Source organism: Lepidothrix coronata, unplaced genomic scaffold (genome assembly GCF_001604755.1).
Source record: "Lepidothrix coronata isolate B3197 unplaced genomic scaffold, Lepidothrix_coronata-1.0 Scaffold10, whole genome shotgun sequence".
Classification (NCBI taxonomy): domain Eukaryota; kingdom Metazoa; phylum Chordata; class Aves; order Passeriformes; family Pipridae; genus Lepidothrix; species Lepidothrix coronata.
Genome location: NW_016690190.1, coordinates 1,560,537 through 1,585,978, shown reverse-complemented (window position 1 = coordinate 1,585,978; position 25,442 = coordinate 1,560,537). Strand labels below are relative to the sequence as shown.

The following is a 25,442-nucleotide window of genomic DNA, read 5'->3' as shown; positions in this document are numbered from 1 at the left end:
AATATTAATAAGTTACATCTTGGAACATAGTGGTTTAGTTCAAATCTTGGAGGGAGGCGTGGTTAACTTTTTTGCTTTATTTCAGTGTACAATTTGGTGAAAGCCTACAAACTGGAGAATAGAATTTGCTGTCTACTGTGCAAGAAAGGTACATCTTTTGTGAGATATCTATCAGCACACATTAGAACCATTTATATCTGGACACAGTGTCTTATTCAAATTTCCTAGCTGGGAACTGAGGTCCTGACTTTTTTTACCTGATATCTTGTACTTTCTGTGAATCACTTCAGTTTTGTCTCTCATTTTGTGATTGGATTTTTAGCTCTTTTGCTTAGGGGCTATCTTTTCATCCTGTGCAAAATGGAGCCCTAAATGTAAAATATAAGTTATTTTTTCTTTGCAACCACAATTTTTACCAGTCCCAGCAAGAATCAGGCCTAGTAATACTAATTTATATGTGCGAGTGGCTCTGGGAATAGAACTTTTTCTCCTCCAGATCTGATCACTGAAAGCAATCAACCAAGCCTGTTCTAACTGAATTTAACCTGTCCATTCATTTTTCTTGGGAAATGAGAGCCCAAATTGCTGACTGCAGCTGGATCAGACATGATAAAAGTAGGGTATCAGACACTGGATTAGCATCAGAACCATAAGTTATTAATTATTTTAATAGTGTATGCAGCTCCTGCTTTAATGTTAATGATAGGCACTCCTCTCCCAGACCTGGTTTAATGGGGAGAATACCAGAAGCATCTTTATTCAATGCTCAGGTCTTTGTAGTAGCAACAGAGTCTGCTGCTCAATTAGACAACAAAGCCAGGGAAGAGGGGTGTTGAGGGAAAGAAGGGAGGTGATGTTTTCTTCTGAACATGTGCCTGGAACAATTTACTTTGGTTTTGTCATGATTTGGGGATAAATGCACGAACAGTAAGATTTAAACACATGGCAGAGAAAAGCCAACACTGGGAGGATTCTTACGGAAAAACAGGGATTGCCAGCAGGGTGAGCACCCTAGGAGAGGGCAAGAGATGTGGGTTTGCTTTTTGCCCATGCACTGGGTACTCACTGTCTGTAGTTGTAGGCGATATCTGCAAACTCCTTCCTCCGGGCCCGGTACACGGGATCTTTGAACCCCTGAAGAGAAACAGGGACGGTCAATCCATGTGTAAGTGCAAATGGTGAACAGCCTTCCTCCCACTGAGCACCCTCAGGTATGGCTGGTGTAGTCTGAGAAGTGCAGGAAGCACAGTGGGAAAGCTGCCTCCGTTCTGCCAGGCTCTGCTCACAAAGGGCACCACTCCTTCCCAGTCTGCAGAGCCACCAGAGCAGCCATTCAGTCACAGTCTCACAGCACCTCTCGCCCCACAGGTCCTTTCATTTTCCCATTTCTGCTTGCTACAAAATAGGGAAACATGCTCCTTTACAGCAACAACAAGGTGCTCCCAGCAAGAGCAATACACAGAATTAACAGCACTCAGATAACCATGCCCCTCTGGTTTCTCTTGAAGCTTGTTGCTGTTCCTGGCACAGCTGGGCTGCTCCAGAGGAGCAGAATCAAAACACACTAGAAACACATTCATCAACTCAATCAGATTTTTAGGCGGATTTTCAGCATGAACCACACTTAAAAGTGTTCATTTTCAAACTGCTAGAGGAACAGTAGGCACTTAGCAGGCCAAAAAGCCCTATTTGTACTTCAAATTCAATCATTCGAAGGGAATTGATGACTACAAAGAATGCCTAATAGACCTTGTGGTTGGGAGCTTGACCTTTGCAACTAATTACCAATAAAACCAAGGATAAGAAATAAAACCTCTAAATCTTCATCTAGGATAACCATTCTCCTACCCCAGTGTGCCTGCTTTTTAGACTAAAAGTTCCTCAGTGCTAGGAATGCCTTCAGCACTTGGAGTATGGAAACATCCTCCCACACTAGGATGCACTTCCACAGGGCAAATGGGAAGAGCTCACTGGGCACTGTGGTCGTTCATAAATGCGTCTCTTAGTGGGGAACAGCACAACTGGACTGAGAGGCCATGAAACACAACCAAGTACAGAAGACGGCTGAAGCAGAGTGTAAATCTCAGAGTGTGAATTAAAAAAGAGGCAGACAATGGCCAAGATTAACCTTTCATAGAGATCACTGTGATTAAATATCATATATCACTTTAACTACTAAAAACACAGGCTTCTTTAATTTCTCTCCTGCACTCTGTGGACTGTCACACCTATTTACCCCAGCAGCTGGCTTTCTTTTTTAAGGCACAAGTGCTCACCAACGAATTCTAGGAACTGGAGGAAAGATGCTTCATTCCTTTTAATATATTTTTCTTTTTTCAAATACAGTCTTGGTCTATTCCCACATGACACACAAGGGGGCCATTGGCTCAGTGTACCTCCTTTCATTCTGCCTTTCATATGACCACACTGAACATCATGAATCATTGTACATGGTACATAACACATCTTGAATTAAGCAATAGGTAGTGAATGACTAATCACTCCATCTCAATAAAACTAATAGCAGCAATTTTTGTTGCGCTGCGTGTAATTTATTTGTAATCACCCTATCTCAATTAAACTAATAGCAGCAATTTCTGGTGCACTGCATGGAAGTCAGTGTGTTTTGACAATGAAAGCAAGTTGTTGTTTGCTTGGAGAGGGAATAGAGGCAGAAAATATTCTTGTATCTGAAAAAACTGAAAAACCACAAAACAAATTTTTTTATCAGCTAAATCAATGAACAAAACTTTCCGATGCTGCCATTTAAACCACAAACTTTTTGAACCAAGAACCTTTTCTTTTGTTGTGTCTCACTAAACAAGTACCACATCAGATTTAACAACCGCATAACAAGACACTAAACTAAATCACGTGTATGTAATCAAGGATGAAAAACCAGGCTTCCCATCTCTGGGCTATGATACGTTGCTTCTTAAATTTTTCTTGTTTGTGATACACAAAATGAGTCTGAAGTGACCACACCAGACTCATCTGGGAAAACTAGATGGACCCTTCTGGTGGCCCTGTGCTCTGATGACCACTGATGACTTTTAGGGTCTCCTGGTATTTGCTCAATTAAAGCAACTTTCTGTTTGATTTACTTCATAATCAGTGATTAGGCTGATTCTAACCCTAGAAATGTGGTACCACCCTTGTCCTGTACCATGTGAGACTTAGTCTACTAGATCTGCACTAAAGCAGAGCAAATGTAAATGAGAGAAATATCTGTCCCAATAACTAGGAAAAAAACTTAAAAAAATAAAGCTCTTACAGGATGATCAGCATCCAGTTCTGCTCCGTAGCTTAGGATCTGATTGGCAAACCTGTCCAGCTCCTGGATGCTTCTTGGGAACCATGGCACTGAAAAACAAAAATGAAACAGAGACTGGTATGCTTCTTTATAATCTGTTTTGGGACCATCTTCTAATCTTTCCATTTATTCACCATAAACATAAAGAAATATATGTAAGGGGCTAAATTCTTTGGGGAGCAATCCTTTTTCCTTTAGTAGAAAGTAAGAACAAACTGTGCAAGTTGTCTTGAATTTGTGGCTGTTTTGCACTGTTGGAAGAATACAGAACATCAAGAGTGTCTAACCCTTGGTGCAGAGATGGCTTGTAATGTTTATGATTTTCTGTTTATTACTTCTGGTCTCTTGGCTTACCAAAATGTAGGAATTTTTCACAATAGCTAGGATTTTTCCCCCTTCAAAGGAACAACAAGAAACCCCACAACAGGGGTACAGAATTATTTGACGCTCTAAAAATCTCTTTCTAAGACCCACGTGGTGACCTCTCTTGAACAAGGATTCTGAAATAAAATGATAAATGGTACTGTAATACTCCAAATCAACACTGTATTACTACAGTCATTATACAATAGTGCATTCACTTGATTAACATTGTTGGTCTGTCTTCTATTGCCTTGTAACTCATACACTATACATGCTGCCTGTGGCACAGCCAGCATGTGAAAAGGGACCACATTGACTACACAGCACGTAATGTCCATGGGACCCTCCCCTTAAATAAGAACATAAAGTGAAGGACAAAGAAGAATCACAGGGATTTCCAGATGTGGCGTGTTGAGACAGAGAAAAGAGGAAGTCAAGTGTTTTCATGGCAGTTGCAACACCAAAAGGCTCTTTGCACCTCTTAGGTACATAAAGTAGTTATCCCAGGTCCAGCCTCCTTCCCAGAGCCAGGAGTGCATTCACCCAGTGGTCTAGGCAGACTCCTGACACATATCCCCTTAAGAGAAAGAGGTCCATCACATGTGCAGTGGCTCTACCAGGCTGCAGCCCTCTCTTCCTTCTCCTCCAAGATGATCCAGTTGCATATCAAGCCAGGCCACCACTGGGCCTGGCCACCCCATCCCTCTGCAATGCTGAGCCAGGAGAGCTCAGTGGTGGAGGGAGCACAGTAACTGTGGGCCCTTGCCCAGTCATTGCTTTGGGAAGTGCATCAGTAGTATCACTACTAGGTAGCGCTGGCGACTGCGCGTATCTTGGGAGCTGCCAGCTCTGCTGTGTTCAGCTTGCTTGGGTCTCCCTTCTGTTGCCTCATTCTTACATTTTTGGCCCTCTGATCCGAGCTGCCTGCATCTTTGCCCTTTTCTTCTGTCCAAGTCAGAGTCAGTTGTCAAGCCTGAATTTAATAGACTGTGGCGAACTTCTCACAAATACAATTAGTTGTTCTTTGAGCCCAAATACACATCTGTCTCCAGGAAACTCTGCAGCACTTAGGTCTATCATTTCTTTACATGTGACATGAAAAATTACTACCCTTTTTTTTTAAACTTGATTATTTCAAGTGTTGTTAATTAGATCCTGCATATAAGCATTATTAATTGCCATTCACCTTTTCCAGGCCCCTAGGAATTTATCTCTCTCTGTCAGATCCTCCATCTACTCTCCGTTTTCCTGGTTCTTCCTATGTATTTTAGGCACAGAAACCGTGGGGTATCTCATGCACTCTCATCACTTCCCTCTGCACCATTTCCAGTTCTATTTTTTCTGTGGAAAGGGCACAAGACCTCCATCTGAGGATGTACACCATGCTCAGGCCATGGAATCATGTCCCACATGCTCCCCACACTGAGTACAAGTCAGTAACACATATTTAAAGTCTAACATGACCCAAAGATCCTCTGATCCAAGACAAGGGGCAGACTCTATCAATAAAATTTTTGCAATTAATTTAGTGACTTTCTTGCACAAATAGGCCTTGCTTGCTCAGCCAGAGCTTGGAAAACAGCTCATTCCCTTCTGTGGCTCTTTGCTTAGCTGGGAGCACTGTCACTCAGGATACCTCCCCATCTTATCTGGTATGTTGTGTCAAGTGAACCTAATCCTCAGCCAGCTGCTGCTGAATCAGTTCCCTGCAGTGACTTGCTGATGGGGCTCATCCCAGACCTGATGGACCACCTATGTGATAAGAGGATCTCTCTGTCTCCAGGACTATTCAGTTGTGATTTCTGCTGAGCCCAACGGTGTGGAGGGCACTTGTGGCACTGGGTTTCTACAAGTCACCTGCACAGAGGCGCCGAAGCAGCAAAAGCATTTACAGGTCACACTTTGGCTCAGCCCCATGCAGAGTGCCCACTGCCCCTGACCCCTGTCCCAGGGCCAGCCCGGCTCCATGAGCACTCCCACCTGGGAGCCTTCATATTTGTTTCAGGCAGGCAACGAAAAATAGGCAGCTGGTGGCTGCTGGCCAGGAAGATCCTGGGCTACCTGAGCTCCCCGGGCTGCGGACACCCGTCACGGTGCTCAGCGGTGCTCCAGCTCTGCTTTCCCTTCTCCCGCTCAGCAGAAGTGGGATTTGGTCCACTCTCTCCAAGATGCACCCTTCTGCTTTACCCTAAAAACCAGACCTGAACAAGTCACTAGATGGCAGCAGCAGACTCAGGAAGATCTTCCCCACATACGTTTCTTTGCTGCTGGATGCACGGCTAGTTCTCTTAGTTGCTCAAGAAATACTCTCTCGCCTTGTCGTTAGAAACTTTCCTGCACCTCCAACCTCTTGAGTTAAACCAGTCGGACAGGGGAGTAGAAAAAGGTGTGTTTGATCCCTAGAGAGGGGTCAATCCCTAGAGAGGGGTCAATCCCTAGAGAGGGGTCACTACTTACACCGTGTGTAGGGTGAGCACAGGCAGCCATCCTGAGCCTGGTTTTTATGTGGGTTTATCTCCTGGCTCTATCCCTGAGCTTTGTGTGATGGTGGAGGACTCGCTCCACTGTGCTTCAGACTCCCCACTATCAGCTTGGGCTGAGGTACACTGGTAAATGTTTTTAGATTAGACACTGGGAAAAAAGCTGCATGGCACTCCCACAGCAAAGGATTTGTCAGTGTTAGAGTGAATAACCACTCTTCTCAGGGACACACCACGAACTGAAGGGTCCAGGCTGTGTAGACAAATTGGTAGGGGGCTGAAATCTGCGGTGGATTTTGGTAGTGATGTCTGCAGGATTTTGCTGGTCTGAATCAGAAAGGTCTCAGGGGCAGGGTTTGAATCATTAAAACTTCAAGTGAAAAAAATGAATGTAAAATAGTGGCTTACTTTCATTAAATACACTTTTTTCTCAAGATTGCCAAAGCACTTTGTGTGGAGCTTACAATAAACTACAAAAAACTGACTCCAGGTTGATGTGGTATCAGTTCCAGGTATGGAGATGGGTGACTTGTTTTCCACCTACACAGGAGCAACACCTTATCTTCCTGTCGTGCAGCTCCTGCACGGCAGAAATCTACTGATCCTGTCTACCCAAACACCAGCAGTAGCTAAAAGAAAGCAGCTCTGAGCTTGCAGACCTGGCTGAAAGTGGCAGATTGTGAAAGGGAAATCCCAAGGATGTTTAGTGCTACGTGCACCGCCATAACTGATGTTATGTTAGGTCTTGGAAAGCCCTGAGCCTTCTCAGCTCTTATGGAAATCAAAGATTCTGAGCACAGACTCTGGGCAAACACAGGATAAAGTCCATACAGCCCTTGCATCAGGGACCAGGGTGCAAAAGGGCTACTGGGTCTTCTGCCTAGCTGTGGAGTGCCAAGAGACTGTCCCCAGCCCTCCCAGAAACTATTTAAAAGATCAAATCAAATTACCCTCTGGCTGATTCTATCCCATATTTTGTTTGCAACATCCTCCTCCAGCCCATTTGCCAGACTCACTGTCTGTCTGCACAGTGATTAATGAATTGCCAGGGCAAGCTGTTGCAACACTGGGTCTCTGTGAAGGTCTGAGGAGCAAACGTGGGCTGATCAGTAATAAATATTGATTTGTCTGTAAGTGAAACAGCAGCATTTATGGGACCATGCTGGACACCCAAGTGGTGACCAAATTACCGTGGGGTCAAATGCTTAGCAGAATGCTAATAAGCCATTTATATGAGAGGCAGCAAAGCATGGGCAGAGAGGACTTCTGCAGAACTCCTCCATTTGGACCATTGTGAGGAGGGTCAAAGACAGGTCTATGCAATTTATAGCAGTTCAAGGCCCAGGTTTAGCCCATTTTTAAACAGTCTCAAATGCTTTAACCAGCCTCAGGGTTTAGCAAACAAGGCCCCTACAGAACCTCAGCTTCCAGATTGTCTTAGAAATGCAATAAATTGTCTGCATTTCCCTAATGCTGCAACAGAATAATATTTAATTATTTTTATTCATGGGCTCCAAGTGGACTGCAGATAGCCAGCTTGTTTCCAAAAAGAGCCATGAAGAGATGCACTGTGTTTGCACAACAAATCTTTCCATCTGTAGAAAGGGCTTTTGGCCCAGGAACTGCCAACCCTTCTCATCTGAAGCTCTAAAGCTACATTTGGATTTAGAGCATTTTGCTGGTCTGCTCTCAGCTAAAATTACACTGTTGATCCAAATCTGGTATTTGTGACTATTTGAATATGTTGATTATATTTTGCATTTAGTTGAAAGAAAACTAAACCTAAAAGCAGTTAAAGTGATCAAAAAAAAAAATAGAAAAAAAAAACAGAAAAAGGAAAAAGCCATTCATTTATCACTTGCCCAATAAAGCACATACACGTGTTTAACACTGAACTATACAGAAGGGGTAGAATACAGAAATTTCCGCTGAGTGTCCACAAAGCAGTGCCCCAAGAATGGTACTGTGTGCTTCCTACAGGAAACAGCAAAATAGGGTTTTTCTTTCTCAAATCATGAACATGAGAAAAATGAATACTTAGCAGGGAAAGAATGAGAGCGTCTTTAGGCAGCAGTAGAAGAACCAGTCCCATGGGATCCCAGACTGCCTCCAGAAGAAAATATTCCCAGCCTTTACCTGCCCACTGAGAGGAGTGTGGCAATATCCCCATAAACCATATTTCTGAGATTTTGCTCCCTGGGAGCATACTGTTCCCATTCTGTGTTTTGGGAATATGATTTCACATAAGCATATCCGTGGACTATGACCAGATTTGCCAGGAGGACACATTTGAAAGGCAAGCTGGCCTAAAAGGCACCACAAGGCCTGTTATTTGTTAATGTCATCACTGATAAAGGACAGCATCTTACCACACTTCCTACAGCTTGGGCTGTTCCGATCTCAGTCTGCCCTTGTAGCTGCCTCAGCCCAGAATTTGCCACCCACAGTTCATCCCCTAAGCAGGGCTTGTTTGACCTTTCAAAATATGGTTCTTTGGGGATTTCAGTTTGACTGGACCCTCACTACTCATGAGAGGAGTTGAAACTTAAAAAAAAAGGAAAAGGGCAAAAAGAAATATCAGTCTTCCTCTGTTTCCTCAGCAATAAATTGCTCCCACTTTATATTATTTCTGAATTACTGAAATTAACAAACAAACACAAGTTATCCTCTCAGACAGAAGGGGATAAAGTCCCTTTCTGAAGCACTGACAGGATAATCTAGCTCAAAAAACCCTTTGATCAACTCAGTAATATGCAGTGAAATCCTAATCCTACAGCTGACCACAGGAGTTTTGATTTCTGTGAGGTCAGAATTTCCACACACAAGACTTTCTTGGATGATATTTAGAGCAGTATCTCCATCTGACTCTGGCCTATGTTTATACACAACTTCATTATTTAATAACGTTTATTATTTACTTCTTCATAATAACTAGAAAAATAAAAGTAATGTTAAGCCCTGCTAGGTCCTGTAGCTTTCTTCTGGAAATTAAAAAGCTCCCAAAAGTGAACCTCTTTGATTTGACGTGATCATAAATCACCTAATCAACCTTTTGTCCCTTCATCTCATGAATGGAGAGAATTGACTCCAAAGAGTATCTGACTTCTTCTTTTTCATCTTCAAATGTAATGTCATGGCTAAGACACAAAGGAAGTGGTAAAAGGATTACCAGCACTGATCTCAAGAAGGTATTAAAGTCCTTTCATGTTGTTCCTAGGAAGGAAGAGGAAGATCCAAACCTAAAGTATTTAAAGTCTGAAATCCTATTAAAATCACATCTGTTATCTGAAGAGGCGTTTAAGTATGTCTCGGACTAGCTGCTGGGCAGCCACCACCTTACCAGGCAGCCTCAACTCTAGCAAATCTCTGAGAATTAGGAGCATGAACAACTCACAAAATTTTCCTTATTTCCCTCCAAGAGCAGAATTGCAACTGACCACCCTGGGATTTCTTACAGTAGTAGAGAGTTAGCCCTGCTCACACTAAAGTGGGTGGCAGAGTCTCCCCGGTTTCCCAGGAGACCTAGTCAGAAGCATGGCAAAAGATGAAGCATGGCAGTTTACACTGACAGAAAATCTCCAAATGAAAAAGCTTACAGCACAGGCAGAATAGGCAGAGACAGGGAAATGTAGCCACTAAGATCCAAGAGGATCTCCTTTACTATGGGAAAAATAAGTAATTTCAGTATGTGACACAAATATTCCTTGTCAGTGTTAACCTTGTCAGTGTATCCTTACCAGTGTCCTTCTTCTTTGTTCGTGAAAGCTCATGGACTGTTGCTCCAATATCACTTCTCAAGGACTTGATGATCTTATCCAGTGCTGGGATATTCTTGCCTTCCAAGTTAATGAAGAACTCATACTCATCTTTATTGAGACGGGAAGGTCGGGACTCAATATGGGTCAAGTTTATACCTTTTTCCTATGAGAAAAAGAAATTTTATTGCCACAGGATTTGGGAGGAGGAATATGACATAAAGGCTAGATAAACACGTGTCAGTCAACAAACCATACTATACAATCCAAATAATTCAAAAGTAGACACTTACCTCTTGGGGCTACTGAACTGAAGATTTTCACAACAGAGAGAGAGACAAAAAGGAAGAATGAAATGTGGGATTCACCCTCATAAAGGTTAGAAGAAGGTGGAAGCAGGATACAAGCTGTAAACAGGCTTTGTATTGTAAATGGTGACTCCAGTACCTCAAGTACATAATGAGAGCCTGTCTGTGTCGACAAGGACATTTCCCAAGGATCAACACAGGAAGCAGGCATTCCACCTGTAGAGTACCCTCTCGTGAGAAACTAAATGCTGTATTTAGGAGCATCTTGAAAGAAGACTGGAAAAGCAAGCAGCTGTGCACCCTGTGAGATAAGCTTCTGCCAAACCACTGCACAGTCACCTGCAAAGCCACCTGCACAATTTCCAGGGCTGTGAGCAGCTGTTGGGTAGGGATCCAACGGGAAACATGGATCTGCACCAAAAAAAAAGGCAGCCGACATTTGTGCAAATAAAAACATAGGTGTTTTAAATCACAGAATCACAGAGTTGCTGAGGTTGGATGGGACCTCTGGAGATCAGCTAGTCCTACAGATTGCTCAGGCAGGTTCTGCTAGAGCAGATTGCTCAGGGCTGTGTCCAGTCAAGTTTTGAGACTCCTCAGTATCTCTGGTACTGCTCCAGGATCTAATCACAGAAAATATTTTCTTTAGCTTGGAAATTGGAATTCTGTCTGACCATCAGCAGTGTCCTCCAGCTCTGAAGAAAGAGTTCATTGGCAAGTATAGTCTTGATGACTATAGACAATGGGAACCTAAACTCAGACAAGCCACCATGCTGCTGTGTGAGCAATAAGTAGCTAAAAATCCTATTTTTCCAGTCACTTAAGCAAAAGTGTGGGACAATCTACCTCAGTTTAGCTGAACTCAAATGTTTTCCTGAGCACTGTAATTTGAATACAAAAATATTGCACTTTTCTTTTTTTTTTTTTGAGAAAAACCTTTTAAACAGGTTTCAGTGGGCACTCACTTTGCCAACCAACCATCCTGTCAATCTCACACTGAAGCTGAAGACACGGAATGACAGGGTCAGGCCTGGGCTTCTGTCCCCCGAGAGGAATATACATATCCCTGGAGGAAATCTGGGCCTGAAGATCACAGAATCATAGAATCATTACCACAGAAGAGTCAGAAGAGGTGACACATGGTGCTCAGCAGCCCTGGAGAAGCTTTTGTTTTGCTTCTTTCAAGCTAAAGAACACCCCAAACTACATGGGGTGAAGTGATGGCCCTGGTGGTGTCAATGTCAACCCCCTGCTGCAGAGAGGTCAGGATTTCATCTGTGAAGTAACACTGTGAGGATCTACTTGTGACCTACAAGGAAGAAAGAGGGAACCTTTTTTATCTCTACGTCCCTCTTTTTGAGCCTCTCAAATCCTTTAAGGTTTTCTTCGCTCCTCTCAGTGCTTGCACAGCGCAGGAGGGCATCTGGCCATCAGCGGCAAATGCCTCATTTATTCCACCACAAAAGGCAGTTTATTCCTTGGTAGGAAACATGCATGTAATTCCTCTGTTTCCTGAGCATTGCACGCTACAGATGAACTTAAATTGTTTGGCTAGATACCAATACAATAAGTTGAAAAGGTCAAAAGCGCATTCACCAACCGCTGCCCTAGAGAGATGATGGGGGTGAATCCCTCCTCAAGGGGCCGCCTGGGAGGGAGAATGGCCGCCACTGTCCTTGGCCCCGAGGACAATTTTTTTAAGGCCTCCAAAGCCCCATTTCACAAACAGACTGCACATTGTACCCGCTGCTTGTTGAGGCACTGGGAGTTTCTGACAGAGAGCAGGCGCAGGGGGCTGCCGGCCCCTCCGCCATGGTCGTGCTGTGTGGAGCAGTGCTTCGGCATGGTCTGGCACCTGGAGCTTGGGGCATTTAGCTGCTCTGCACAGACACCCAGAGAGGTGGAGAGTGGTTGCAAAACCTCTGCCTGCCAAAGGCTCGTCACAGGCACACTGAGGTGTTGCTTTACTTTCACTTTGCACTGATGTGTAGGGGTGTTGTATTCTGTCTCTGTGTAGATTCACAGTGAAATGGGGTCCTAAGCTCTGACTAGGCTTTCTACATCTTGCAGAGCTGTGATAACATGGACCTCTCTTCAGTGAGTGTTATTCCCTCCTTCCCTCCTCCACCCACAATTGTTCATCCCTGCCTCAACATCCCTCCCCCAGAGACAGCAGAGCTGTTTGAGAGATCATAGAATCACAGACCCATAGAATAGTTTGGGTTGGAAGGGACATTTAAAGGACATCTAGTCCAACCCCTCTGCAATGAGCAAGGATATCTTCAGCTACATCAGACTGCTCAGAGCCCTATTCAAGCTGGCCTTGAATCTTTCCAGGGGTGAGGCATCCACCACCTCTCTGGGCAAACCATGCTGGCATCTCACCCTCCTCATGGTAAAAAGTGTCTTCCTTATGTCTAGTCTGAATCTACCCTCTTTTAGTTTCAAACTTCATTCCATATCCCATCGCAAAAGGCCTTGCTAAACGGTCTGTCCCCATCTTTCTTATAGGCCCCCTTTAAGTACTGAAAGGCCACAATAAGTTCACCCCAGCACCTTCTCTTCTCCAGACTGAAGATACCTGTATCCCTTTTTTGTTTTTAACCAGATGACTTCTCCTCTGTACCAGCTCTCTAACCTGGCTCAGTGAGCAGTTGCACAGGCAGCAATGACCACAAAATTAAGGGAATGATGCAGAGACTGGAAATAAAGAGATAAGCTGCAGGGCAGGCACAAGGTATGCTTGCGGCAGCAGGACCACTAATGTCTCTCAAACTATGACCGTAACCTAAGACAGTGGGAAAAAGGGGGGAAAAGGAAGACAGGTAGGAAGTAGCTCATGGAGAGAGTGACCTCCTTTCTTACACCTGAGATAAGCAGGATGTCTTCATGCAGAGTGTCAAGCAGCTTTGTTATTTATTTGAGGGATATCTGCCACTCAACAATGTGCAGAGCCAACCTGTTACCTCTTTTTGCCAAGGCTCCAGGACCTTACAACAGAAGAAGCTGAAGGGAGAACCCTTCTGGTGACTGTTTTCAGAGCAAGAATTCGGCAGCGTACATCCAACTCCCTGAACTGGCACTCCTGGAGAAATGTGTTCTCATATGCTGTGCCTTGCTACTAAGCCCTTGATTTCAAAATATTTACAGTGACTGTTACTAGAGTTGTTTTACAAATCTCAGTTTCATTCCAGTCCAACTACTCCATCTAGTGTTTAATCTTCATAATTTCACATTGTTCAGAACTTTTTTGTATCCTTGATATTGGCAAATCTTGCAATTGCATCAGGTTTCTCACAGTAGTTGATGCTTTATTTAAAGCTCCAGCTTCTGGAGATAAATGGTTATCTGAGAAAGTCAGCTAATAAAAGTTCTTCCAGTTTTCTGAGCTATTTTTTCCTGCTGGAACCTAATTCCTAACCTAACTGGTTTTGGGAGATCTGGGATGTCATATGTTTGAGGCTGGATTCACATCTGAACTAGTAACACTGGTCTCTTCTGCCTTTCCTGTTTTAGAGCTGGTAGGAATCACATGAGCCTATGGATTGAGATTATAGAAAGAAGTCTCAAGACACATTCTCAGAGCTCAAAAATCAATTTAGAACTTAGTTCTAAGCAAGTTAGAAGGGGACAGTGATACAGAAATCAAATTACAACATGGACTGGTGGATGCAGGGGGGAGATTGCCCATGCCTGCCTTACCTCACAGTGCTGCATCTCAGAGGCTGTGAAGCAGCTCCAGCCCCTTCCCCGGGTTATTCCAGTAATGCCATCCTAACTGAGCATCTTCTACACTGCAGGTGCCCCACACCAGCAGGATGAAATGAGCCTGGTGTTACACTACATAGGCAGTCTTGCAGAGGTCACTTCATGAGAGAATTTAGTCACACCCTCAGAAAGTTTAATGACCAGGTATTGGAAAAGGAAAATTGTGTTTTCATAGCTACTTGGGAAAGCTTTCAGTAGGGATGGATCCTCTTTGGGAAAGTTATGAGCTACTAATTTCCATGCCATTTATATATCCTTCTGTTTATCCATTACTAAATGCTCCTGTACATGGTTCTAAAACTAAATACAGCTGTTAAGTCCAGCTGTAGCTTGTTTTCATGACTGTTGCCATTAATTAAGTTTGGTTTCATCAAGAAACCCCATGTTGCCACCAGATGAAGAACTGTTGACAACACTGTGGTGCCGCTAATCAACATTCAGTGAGAATTTGGGTGAAATTTCCCAAAACAAGGACTTGCTGGTACTTTCTGGTACCAAGAAAAAGATGACATGCTTTTAACCCTTGCCATGGGGTAGTTCAGGGTTTTCTGGAGGAGGACTCTTTCAGAAGCACAAGTAGAAGCTCAGTCCCTAATTTTCACAGGAGATCAGGGAACTTAGGAAATTATAGTGATGCCTTCAGCTGTGGATTCCCAAAGTGAAGCCAAAGGCAACCATCTGGTTCAGCTTTACTGCCCAAGGGGCTGCTTCTCAGATGAAGACAGCACTTCTCCATATTCTTCACATCTGCTAGGGTCTTCCTTCCAAGCTTGTGGAGGCAGTGACCCAGAGCAGGTCCCTGCCAGCAAACAGCTCCAGAAGGCAGCTGGCCCTGGAGCAGCCCCTGGTGTCCATCACTTAGCACTTCTTTTCCAACCCTGAAGTTTCGCATGAGGCTTTCAGCACAATCTAGCTACAAAACACATGGAGCAGGACAAACCAAAAACATGTGGCACTGCACATGCACCTACTAAGAGGGCAATCCTCTCTTTAAACTCACTTTGGTTTGCTAGATCAAGAAGTCCTGCTCTCCTGCCCCTAGGAAGAGGAGAGATAAGACTGAGGACCAGCCTTTGGAGCAGTGTAATAAAATGATCGTAGCTGTGCATATGTACAATATAATGAAAAAACAGGTCTCGTGGTAGGGGCATGCCTGGCCTGTTCACCTATCATTGTAGACACTTCCAACACACCCTCTGGCCAAAGTGACTGCTCTCTTCCCCTGATTTGGAAACAACCCAAACCACTGCAGAGGCAATACCTTCCCAAGAGACAAAGAGATAACAGTCACGTTGGACTTTCTGTTTAGTGAAGTTCCTAAACAGAAAAAGAGCAGAGTCATCTCTGCTGGCTCTTGAAGTCCAGTCTCATTTAGTACAGCCTGTTATTTCCATCCTGTCCTCTCATGGAGCACTCTTACTCCCGTGAAACAGTAACTTACTCTGGGAGTGGGAGTACATCGTGCAAATCAGTGGGGCTGCTTTTGAGCTACAGCCCTAACCACGGATGGCTGGACCTTCTACTGGAGTCCTGCTCAGTACTTGAGAAGGTCCCATCAGTGAAGAAAAGATAGAAGGCTCCTCTCTGAGAATGAGTTTAGCAAACTTGTATTGTAGTCCAATGTTTGCCACTTAATACACCTGATGATTTCCTGCTACTTTTTCTATCAGAAAAAGAACTTAAGAGAAGATTAATGTATTCACAAATTCATGTGGAAAATCTGCAAATAAGACTGAAAGCAATCCTTTTTACATATGGAAATGTCTATTTCTGATATTTTTAATGATGAATTTAACAATGGAAAGGCCAATATTTTAGGAAGAACAACTTTTTTTTCTTCACTGTTTTTTCTTTCAGAATTGAAAAAGGGATCTTGATTTCAATAGGCTTTTATCACTACAGAGAAAAAAGCATTTCTACCAAGGGTTAACCCAAAATGATCAGGTTTGCTTTTTCAGTTTCAACAAGAAACATGGAGGATTTGTCTTTTCTTGACCTTCACTTTTACTCCATAAGTTTTTGATGTGAATCAAAAGAGAAACATAAACTCACAATGGCCATTCTGTCTTCCTTATTTTAAGCATGATATATTATCTATGTGTGAAGTTCTGTTTCAGGCTAAGGTATTTATTCAAGGCTTCCTAGCTATCATCTTCTGTAACAGCATGACACAAATAAGCAGCACATGGCTGCACTAAACAGGTGTATAGCAGGTCCTATTAAAATATGTTGTTGTAAACACCCTGCTGGTGGGTTAATGCTGTCTTGACAGCCATGCTCAAGCCTGTAATGAGGACTCAGGTGTTGCCCCAGCAGAGCCCATAAGGAAGCTGCATGCATGCTGGAACAGATGTTATGGACAAATAGGCTTTTCAAGTGCAAAATAATTGGGTTTGTTAAGCAAAAAGTGAATGTTTGCCACATCCCAGTATAGAAACACAGCATCTAGCATGGAAGCAAAGTGGATTCAGTTTTAAAAATCTGCTTATTGCAGGGCATGATTGAGCTGATATTATGTTACAGCATGTCAGAGTGAGAGTCTGGTCCTGCAGACACGTCTTTCCCCGGGAAAGGTGAAGAGACTGCAGAGACTGTACTGTCAGCAGTGCCACAGAGCAGTCCGGGAGGAACAGATTCATGCAGTCAGGCAAGGATTTGCAAACCAGAGAGTGGGCAAGAACTAGGGGTCAGAAAAGCTTAGGTGCCTGCTGAGGTCTTGTCTTTGGAGGGGTCTTCCCGAGTGCTGGTTTTTGTTAGAGTGTGAGACTGGGAAAGGACTCCTCACCTGCTCAAAATGGTTGTTAAACTCTTCCATAGACATAGTCTGTGTTTGCTTTTAGAGACAGAAATGCTTTCAGCATATAGTCATTCTTTAAATATGTGACTGTCCTTCTTCTATGCAGACTGTTTGCCCTTTTTGGGCATTGTGCTTTGACCTAACTCTGAAATACATAAAAGAGAATATGAATTGAGAACAAACATGAGAAAAAAGTAGAAACAATCAAGTACATTTTGGACATTCAGACAGCAGACATAAGGAGCTGAGTATACAGAGGAGATTCCTCAGGAAAAAAAGCCTTCAATCTACATAGGAAAAACAACAGTTGTTACTGTAGCTATACTTGTGTGCAACTGGGACTCAAACAGAAAACTAGAGTTTGGGTCTTTGAGCAAAAAATCATATGTGAGAGTGAGCTCTGTCAACTGCATGAGAAAACCTGAGGGACATTTCAGTAGGACAAACATTACTGTTTCCACAAAACATATTGATATTCTCTTAAACTTGGTGTCTCAGTTAAAGGACACAATTCTGTGCCATGAGCACTCTGTAGCCATTGGCCTTGCCCTATCTGAATGAGGCTCCCCTACCTTCAGTTCCTCCTTGCCTCCACAATGGGGATTTATCCAGTTCAGCTGGGCTGTGTTTGGACACTACTTCCTTCCCTGAGTGATGTGACTCTTGGATAAATCCAGTTTACATCTGGACTGGGAAATAGTCATGATGCTTGATGAGCCGGCAGTCCTGGACCTCATGATATCTAGGGGCAGACTGAGGCTAGAACACACCACAGCTCCTTTGGGTTCTTGCTGCCTGTGTAGAACGAGCTGTGACAGAGGCTAAAATCTGGCCAAGTTTCACCCCAACACAGAAGTAGAACATGGGCGGGATGTGAATCTGGGAGTGAAAAGCTGCTTCTGCATCTCAAGAAGGGACTCAAGAGTGACTGGACAGTCCACCAAAAATAACAGAATTCTTTTCTTCAGCTCTGAAACCAAGGAGAAGATGAACCTCCCTAGGTCCACATAGACACCACCTTTTCAGAAAGGCAGTCCATGTGCTGATAGCACCTCAAGATCTCTCCTTTCTTTAGGTATCCCCTCAATTCCCTGTATCTCAGTCTGGATCTTGCTTCCATGCTTCCTTCCCCATGAGAGAGGGTTTATTTTCAAGTCTTTCATATTTACAGCTCACTCAACCCACCTTCTCCCCCCTTCATGTCCCAGGGTAGTTTTATAAATTGGTTCAAGAAGAGGCAAAATCCTCAAAGCCAGTGCTGGAGGCACTGTCTCAATCACTCTCAAATCTGAGCTGGGAGAAGGAAAGAGTGTAGCTGTGCTCTCTGCCTGCCTTCCCATGAATGAGTGCCCAGAGAGACCTCAGCAGTCTGGGCAGATCCCAGTCCCAGCAAGGAACAGACGGTCTCTGAACATGCCACACATGGTCATCGGCACCAGCATCTGCACAAGGTGTGGACCCCCTCCATGGGGGTCAACAGTTGCAGAGCCACATCTGCTCCAGGGAACAGCCTGATCATATTTTGTGGCTTTTTTGTTTTCCTTGTCTCCTACTTCATGTGGTTGCATGAAGCAATGACAGACAGCAGCCATCCTCACATCTTCTCCTTGTGATGTCCCCCTGGGACAAACCCACTGCATTTCCTCAGGCCAGCAAATAAGCTGGTGACAGAAACCTGGGGACAAGGCTAGATACCTCCCTGCTCAGAGGAGCCCACCAACAGAGTCTGAACTCCCATAGCATCTCACAATTGATGTTATTAAGCAGTGAAGGAGTACAAGACAAAAAAATTCTCTCAAGCTCTTCCTTCTTGTTCCCACTCTTCATCTGCATGTTACAACTTTCCCTGTCTCTGCTGTGGATGTCACTGAGCACAAAGTCTGTGTCTCTGAGGCACCGTAGTTATGGCCCAGGTGGAAAAGGGTGGAGGTTACCCTGTGCGTGTGTATGTCTTACACCACTGTGCAGAGGGTGAGGTTCTTTGAACTGAGTTAGAACAGCGCAAGGGCCGCTCTGGTTTACACAACAGGAATTCACTAACAATAGCCCTGAGGAGCTGAAGTGGCAGGTCAGGCTTGCACCATTAAATCCCTTTGTTCCTGCCTTGCATCTACTTCTCCACTACATCGTCAACAGCATGTAAAACTGATATAAGAGCACATATGTACAGGTGTCTTGTCAACCCCTGGTGCTAGAGGAGACTAAAAGTTAGCACAGAAAGAGTTAGCTTCATTGAGATGGAAAACCACCCAGCCAACAGTGCAGACACCTTTAGCTGAGTCCCAACTCCTCAGTTGCCATCAGGGTCACCGAGAAAAAACATGACTCAGACAGTCTAGTTTAGGTATCTGCTTTGGGGCAAGAAAAGTCACATCCAAGAACTGCCTACTTCTCTCTTTTTTATACTAGCTCTCCTACAGATTTTTCTTTAGAGCTGACAGTAATTTTGTTATTAGACAGTAATGCATTTAATAAGCAAATATCAACAGTCTCTTAATTCACTTACAGACATGCACATCATTGACATACAGACATTTTACAGGACTGTATTAGAGTGGTCAATTCACAGATTTAGACTAGCTCTGCTGTCAGTGGCATGAATTTCCTTTCATCCTAATGAATCAAATATGTCCTATAACTTATAATTATTTTTCCTTAGTACCAATAACACACAAATCTTTCATTTCCTAGTAAATTCAATTTATGAATGGAAAATAAGCAACCCGCACCTTCTTACAGTGTTCTAGAGAAATTGCTGTTTTCAGGTACAAATATTATATGAGGATCTAAAAAAAAAAAAAAGCGCCACAGAACCAATATAACAGTGTATTTGTTTGGGAGCACAGAGTACACAGCTGTGTGTGTTGCAACACAACCATCGTGAATTGCAGGGATTTCGTGCTTTTTAAACAGCATTTGTGACATCTGGGAAATATTTCTACAAGAATAAATAGGCACACAATGTCCTGAAAGGTAAATGACTCCTTGTTTCCCCAAAAGCTTCCCAAATCAGTCAGTACAAGTTAAATCTCTTTGGTGTAAACAAAGTACTGTAATTTTGATGCTATTTTGCAGGTACCCTCTACTGACTTTGTAGAAGTACAGGTACTTCTCACAGGTGGGAGATGGTGGGTTTATTTAGATCAGATATTTACTGAGGTGGGGACAGTAGCTGCCCCCAGTAGAATGCTTCATGCAACATATAATGTGAGTCACATGGCTCACATGCACGTTATATTTGCCTTGTAAGTTATAAGGCAAATTATTTGATTATAAATCAATCTTTGGTCATGGCCAAGTCACTCCTACCTCTTACTCAAGCAGTTACAGTGGAATATTTCCTTCTTAAGTGAAAAAAATGCATTTTTTCCACTCTCACGTCAAAGGTAGAGGTTTTAATTTAGAAGTTTGAAATCAAATTTTAACTTAAAAAGGCTACTTCTGCTCCAAGACTTTAAGGGATTGTAAGCCCAGAAAAGAAATGCATGCTGCTTTTCCCCATGATGGCAATGAAATAGAATAACAAATGTGATCTCAAATACCCTGAAAAAATGTTACTGTAATACAAAATTGTAACGACCTAGTCAGGTTTCCTGAAGGAAAATATTTACCTCAAATGTGCGCAGGACTTTAGCCAATGCCCCAACTTCTTCTTTCAGAGAGAAAATCAAAGAAATCACACCATTTTTATTTTGGGACTCTTCAATGTACATAGATTCCTGAAAGGACAGAAAAGAAAACACACAAACAGAAAAGATTTACACTGGGAGTCAGTTTTACTTTTCTCCATTTCCTTTCTGCACTTCATCAGCAATGTAAAGAGGATATACAATAGCTTTCAGTGGGAATGAAGGCAACTTTGATGCCAGAAGTAGAGCAGCTCTGGGGCTGCTCTGATTCATGATGGTAGAGACACAAATCCCTTCTCTCAAACTTGGGTCCTTGTGGGAGCAAGGCAGTTAAAAAGGACATGAAAATAACCCAATATCATCTCTGCCTGGCTTCATCTGTCAGGTATATCAAGCTCAGGGATGACAGGAAACATTACTGCACTTTGGTTTCAGCTACAGTGCAAAGTCCTTCCCTCAGGCTTTCTTTTCATTAACACTCAGGATTAAGTGGAGCAATGTAGACAAGCTCTGTGCAGAGGTGCAGACCATGATCTATGATTCATTTCATTTCTCTTTGTACCTTCCAGGTATCCCCAGGGGAGAGGACATATGCACAAGAGGTATATAGAAGGTGATCTAAAAACAAGATAATGACACCAAACAAAGAAAGTAAAAGAAACAAAAAAGGAATAAATATTGGAGCAAACATTTAAATCTTCCCTAAATCCCACAGTCAGTAAAGACTCAGTTAAGTCAAGATGTGTTTTCATTTATGTTTGTTCTCTTTCTCTTATTGATTTTCAGCTCTGCAAATTCCAAAAGGCAATTTCCAGTGTTCTCAAGAAAGAAGAATGTTTATTTTAACTATTTTCATGGTTCTTATTACTAGAATGTCTTTGCATGCCTCAGTACATGTGTTTCTTTTCACAAAAGCCCTGTTAAGTAGGGAAGAGTAATTTCATCACTTAAGAAATAGAAAACTGAATCCTAGAGTGGAGCCAGATTTTCAAAACTATCTGGGTACTTGACATGGCCTGCTGAGATTTCAAGAATCAATTAATTTTTCTGATGTCAGAGTAAATTTGATGCACAACCATCACAAACTTTTGGGAGTCACATTAATGTCTTATTTGCTGGTTTGTTTCATTTCTTTTTAATTTCTACTGACCTTGGGCAAATTGCCCCTGATGGGTATTTCAAAGATCACACCAGACATCTGCAACACAGATGGGTCCTGGTGTAACAAGACCTGGGTCAAAACTTGATTCAAGGTACCCAATCAATTTTACTTTATGAAGATCCGTATTTTCAGTCAGAGACTGTCCTCGTTATAGCTATTGCTTAATTGAACATATAAATCAGAGTGTAAAGAGTCTCAATTCTCAAATATTGTCCTTATTAAAAATAGCCTTTGTAGAAGACAAATTAATAAGCAAATCCAGTTGCCCTGAAGACATCAAGTTCTTGGTGGGACTACATTTCCAGAGCTATGAAGAACTTCCTTCTTTTGTAAAGTATATAATTGCTGATTCTTCAGGTTGTCTCCAAGGCTGCCTCCAAGGCTGCCTCCAAGGCTGCTGCTAACCTGAGATTTTATTTCCAGAGACTGGCAACACATTTTTCTATCTGGCTGTACTTCCAGAGGCTGCAAAGGTTTTCCAAATGTTTTTTACCTTTATGAGGAACTTCTATTGGGAACTACAGTAGAAGTAATGGCTTTACGCACCGGAAGGAAGATTTCCATCTGTTCAGCTGCGACACCACAGCATCTCTGTGTCTCCTGGGTCCTCACTCAGCCAGGGAGTCAGCCCAGCCTTTACATGGTGAGGACCAAGAGGAAAAGCAGCTGGAAGTGGTGTGTCAGCTGGCTAATGAAACCCATTTACACCTCAAGCAACCACAAGGGAAAACAATGACAGGAGTCTGGCAAAAGTCAAACTAAATGTCTTTAGTACAGAAATTTTATGATAGTGTAACCAAAACTGTAATTTTAAATACTGTCTGTGCATTGCTTTGTCCTTCTGTTTTCACGCAGCAAAGCCAAAACTGCGCTACACTAGTGTCTGCCCGATGGATGGAGAATTTAGTTTTCATGGTCTGAAATGAAACCGTTTTAAAAGACATGCAGTTATATATTTAAAGTACTCTTGCCAAGTCATGCTGTGAGGACCAACTCATACGACAGATTGACTTGAATCTGCATGACAAACGAAGAATTTGTGGTTTGGATACTTGCAGGGGATATAATGCAAGGTTTAAGTCCTGCAAGGTAATTCTGATGATAATTGATCTCTTTATATGATAAGATTACACAAAAATGCCTTAAAAAACTCATTGGCCACTAGTCTTGATGTGTTGAGATCAGCTGCTTTCAATCCATCCCCAGTCATTTTCCCACTCTTGTAAATTGATTTATATTGGTGCTTAAAAGAAAGACACACTGCAGTGAGAGTGGGCACCAACACTGTAAACAACATCATACTTCCTTAACTTCTCACCCATCTGCATATGCACTCAGTTCACTGGAAGGTCTTTTTACAAGCATCAGTTCATGCCTGAGTCTGCCCACAGACAGACTGTCTTTGCTTTAATTTCAAAGGGAAAGAAAACTGAAATGATTGTTTTCCTGGTACCCAGTTCTTATCAATACATATAGAGGCAATGTCCATCAATATACACTGAGGACAATATCAAACAACACATATACAAATGTAGAATGGAATAAATTAAGCTCTAATTTTCTTCTAGATCCTTTTTTATTCCAGTAAAATAAGAATCATTTGATGAGCATGAACAACCATTCCTGGACCCAGTACAATCGCAAAGATAAGTGATGTGTAGATGTAAGGACAGGCTTACCTGAGCACCGTGCAAATCTTCATTTTTAGTTAACCACTCTGCACATAGATTGATATTGCTGTTCTGACACCTGTGACAGTACTGGAGCTCAACAACATAATCTTGTCAGCCTTCTAATCCATTTACGAGATGTTTAGATAAAGCCCTTCAGAGTGAATTCCAACACTGCTAAGGCCAGAGAAAGTTTTTCTTGCAATTTCAGGGACACAAAATTTTTAACCTCTGTGTTGTAAAGTCCAGACTTACTAGATATACAAAATTCTAGGGGAAAAAAGTGAAAAATAATTTCAAATGAAATAATATTCCTAAGTTACTTGTGAAAATGGAACTATTTTCCAAGTCAGGTTTCTTAGGGCATTTAAATGCTGATCTCCCACAGATGTTTTTGGGACCAAGCAATTACACAACTTGGATAAGCAGCAAGGTGAGACCCTATAGAATTGTTGTGGGAGTTCAGCCTCAGCACACAAAGCAGTAGAAAAACAGGCTTCCTTGGCAGCTCTTAAAAAGGTTTGTATAAATTGAAACCCTTTTTTGCACACCTCGTGCAGCTTTTCTCTGGCTTCAGGAGCATTGCATAGGACACATATGTGCCGAATTTGTTACTAATAATTAACCATGCTGGCCTCAGGTTATGTCACTTGACCCTGCAGTAACATTAGGTCCTGTAATCAAAGGGCATGGGCTTCAGAACTTTCCTGTATTTCCCAAAGCAAAAGGTTCAAAGTCAGTCAGTAAACATTAAAAAGGGGAACATCAGAGTCCCAAAATTTAACAAATAGCTCCACTAGAAGGCACATAACTTCATCTGGTTTTCTTTAACAGAAGAAGACAGCTTTCTTTCATCACACAGGTTTAAGACTTCTAATAACTGCTGGTCTTTTCTGCTTCTTCTTCTCTTTGCCATGTATGCAAGGATACTGCTGCAATGTTTATTTGCATTCTTACTGCACTTTTGTGAGCACAATTAACAACAGACAAGGATGGGGGCTGCCCAAAGAGAGCACAGTGGCAACCAGACACCACAAAGCATCAAAACAATCCGTGTGGATTCCTCCCATCTTGGGTCAAACTGGCTCTCAGAGAGTGGGGGACAAGATTTGCAAACAGGCTTGAGGCAGACAGGCACCCCTCTGCAAAAAGCAGGCACACAGACCCCATCACCTACCTGGAAAGGGTCACCATTCATTTTGCAGTGCTGTGAGTCCATGTTGCAGAGGCAGCGATGCCCACACAGGGAGGCCCCTTCACTACAGCAGGTGAAGCTTTCTGACCTAACTGCAGTGGACAGAACTCTGTGCAAAGGTATTTAAAGTGGAGCAAGCAAGGCAAAGCCATCCCTCCCCTCCCCTTCCCCAGCTCCCTCCCCTGGACAACATGCCAAGGGGGCGTTCTCCCTGCACACCCACCCCACCCACCCCTGACACACAAACAAGCTGCTCCACGCCGGCCACCCCTTGTGAGTCCCACGCCTGCGCACAGCGGCTTTCCAGCATATTGTTTCTATCTGCACCCAACGTGGACGAGCAGCATGCTCTAAATTAACAGTCTTCCTTCTGCTGATCAACATCAGCTGTTTTCATTTCTTCACTTCAACACATCGTTTTCAGTTCAGCCTCCTGCCCATCCATTCCCACTGCAGCGTGTGTGTTCAGCCTCAGGTGGGTTTCCCATTGGATGTCTCTCTACTTGAACAGACATCAGATGTTCTCCAGGATCTGCTCATTGGATGTCAAATGCCAGGCACGTTAGGCTCTGCCGCAGCACAGCAGCTGAGGGATTTGTCCTTTAATAGGGCTTTTTGGGGTGCTTCCAGGAGGTCAGAGAGCAGAAGACATCACTCATTAGGCACTGGAAAGAGATACCCAGTGTAAGGGAAGCATGAGATAGGATTTAGATGCATGAACCTCACACTGGGATATGACCCTGAACATGGAGAAAGGGAAGAAGGTAAAGGAAGAAAAGGGAAAGGAAAGACTAGGTCAGAGCTCTAGGGCAGCAGGATGTAGCAGATGTATGTACTCTTGTAAGCCATGGAAAGCGTAAGCCATGGAAAGCAACAAGGGAGACAGGGTGTGGGACATAAATTATTTCAGAAAATGTTAGTAAAGTATTGATACAAAAGAGCCCAGATTTGGTTAAGAAAGAGTCACCAAAGGTGTAAAGGGAATACTGGAAAGTGGTACCC

General features: G+C 43.0%; 1 protein-coding gene across 1 annotated transcript in view; it reads right to left on the bottom strand.

The window, feature by feature from the left end:
* Positions 1-24,559, bottom strand: part of PAH (phenylalanine hydroxylase) — a 38,740-nt gene extending 14,181 nt beyond the window's left edge. Inside the window, exons 1-5 of the mRNA XM_017804840.1 lie at positions 24,423-24,559; positions 20,396-20,503; positions 9,894-10,077; positions 3,275-3,363; positions 1,067-1,134 (exon numbers count right to left, since the gene is read on the bottom strand). Of these exons, the coding sequence (XP_017660329.1) occupies positions 1,067-1,134; positions 3,275-3,363; positions 9,894-10,077; positions 20,396-20,503; positions 24,423-24,464 (491 nt within the window). The 5' untranslated portion in view covers positions 24,465-24,559. The remainder of the gene's footprint in view (positions 1-1,066; positions 1,135-3,274; positions 3,364-9,893; positions 10,078-20,395; positions 20,504-24,422) is intronic.
* Positions 24,560-25,442: the final 883 nt, after the last annotated feature.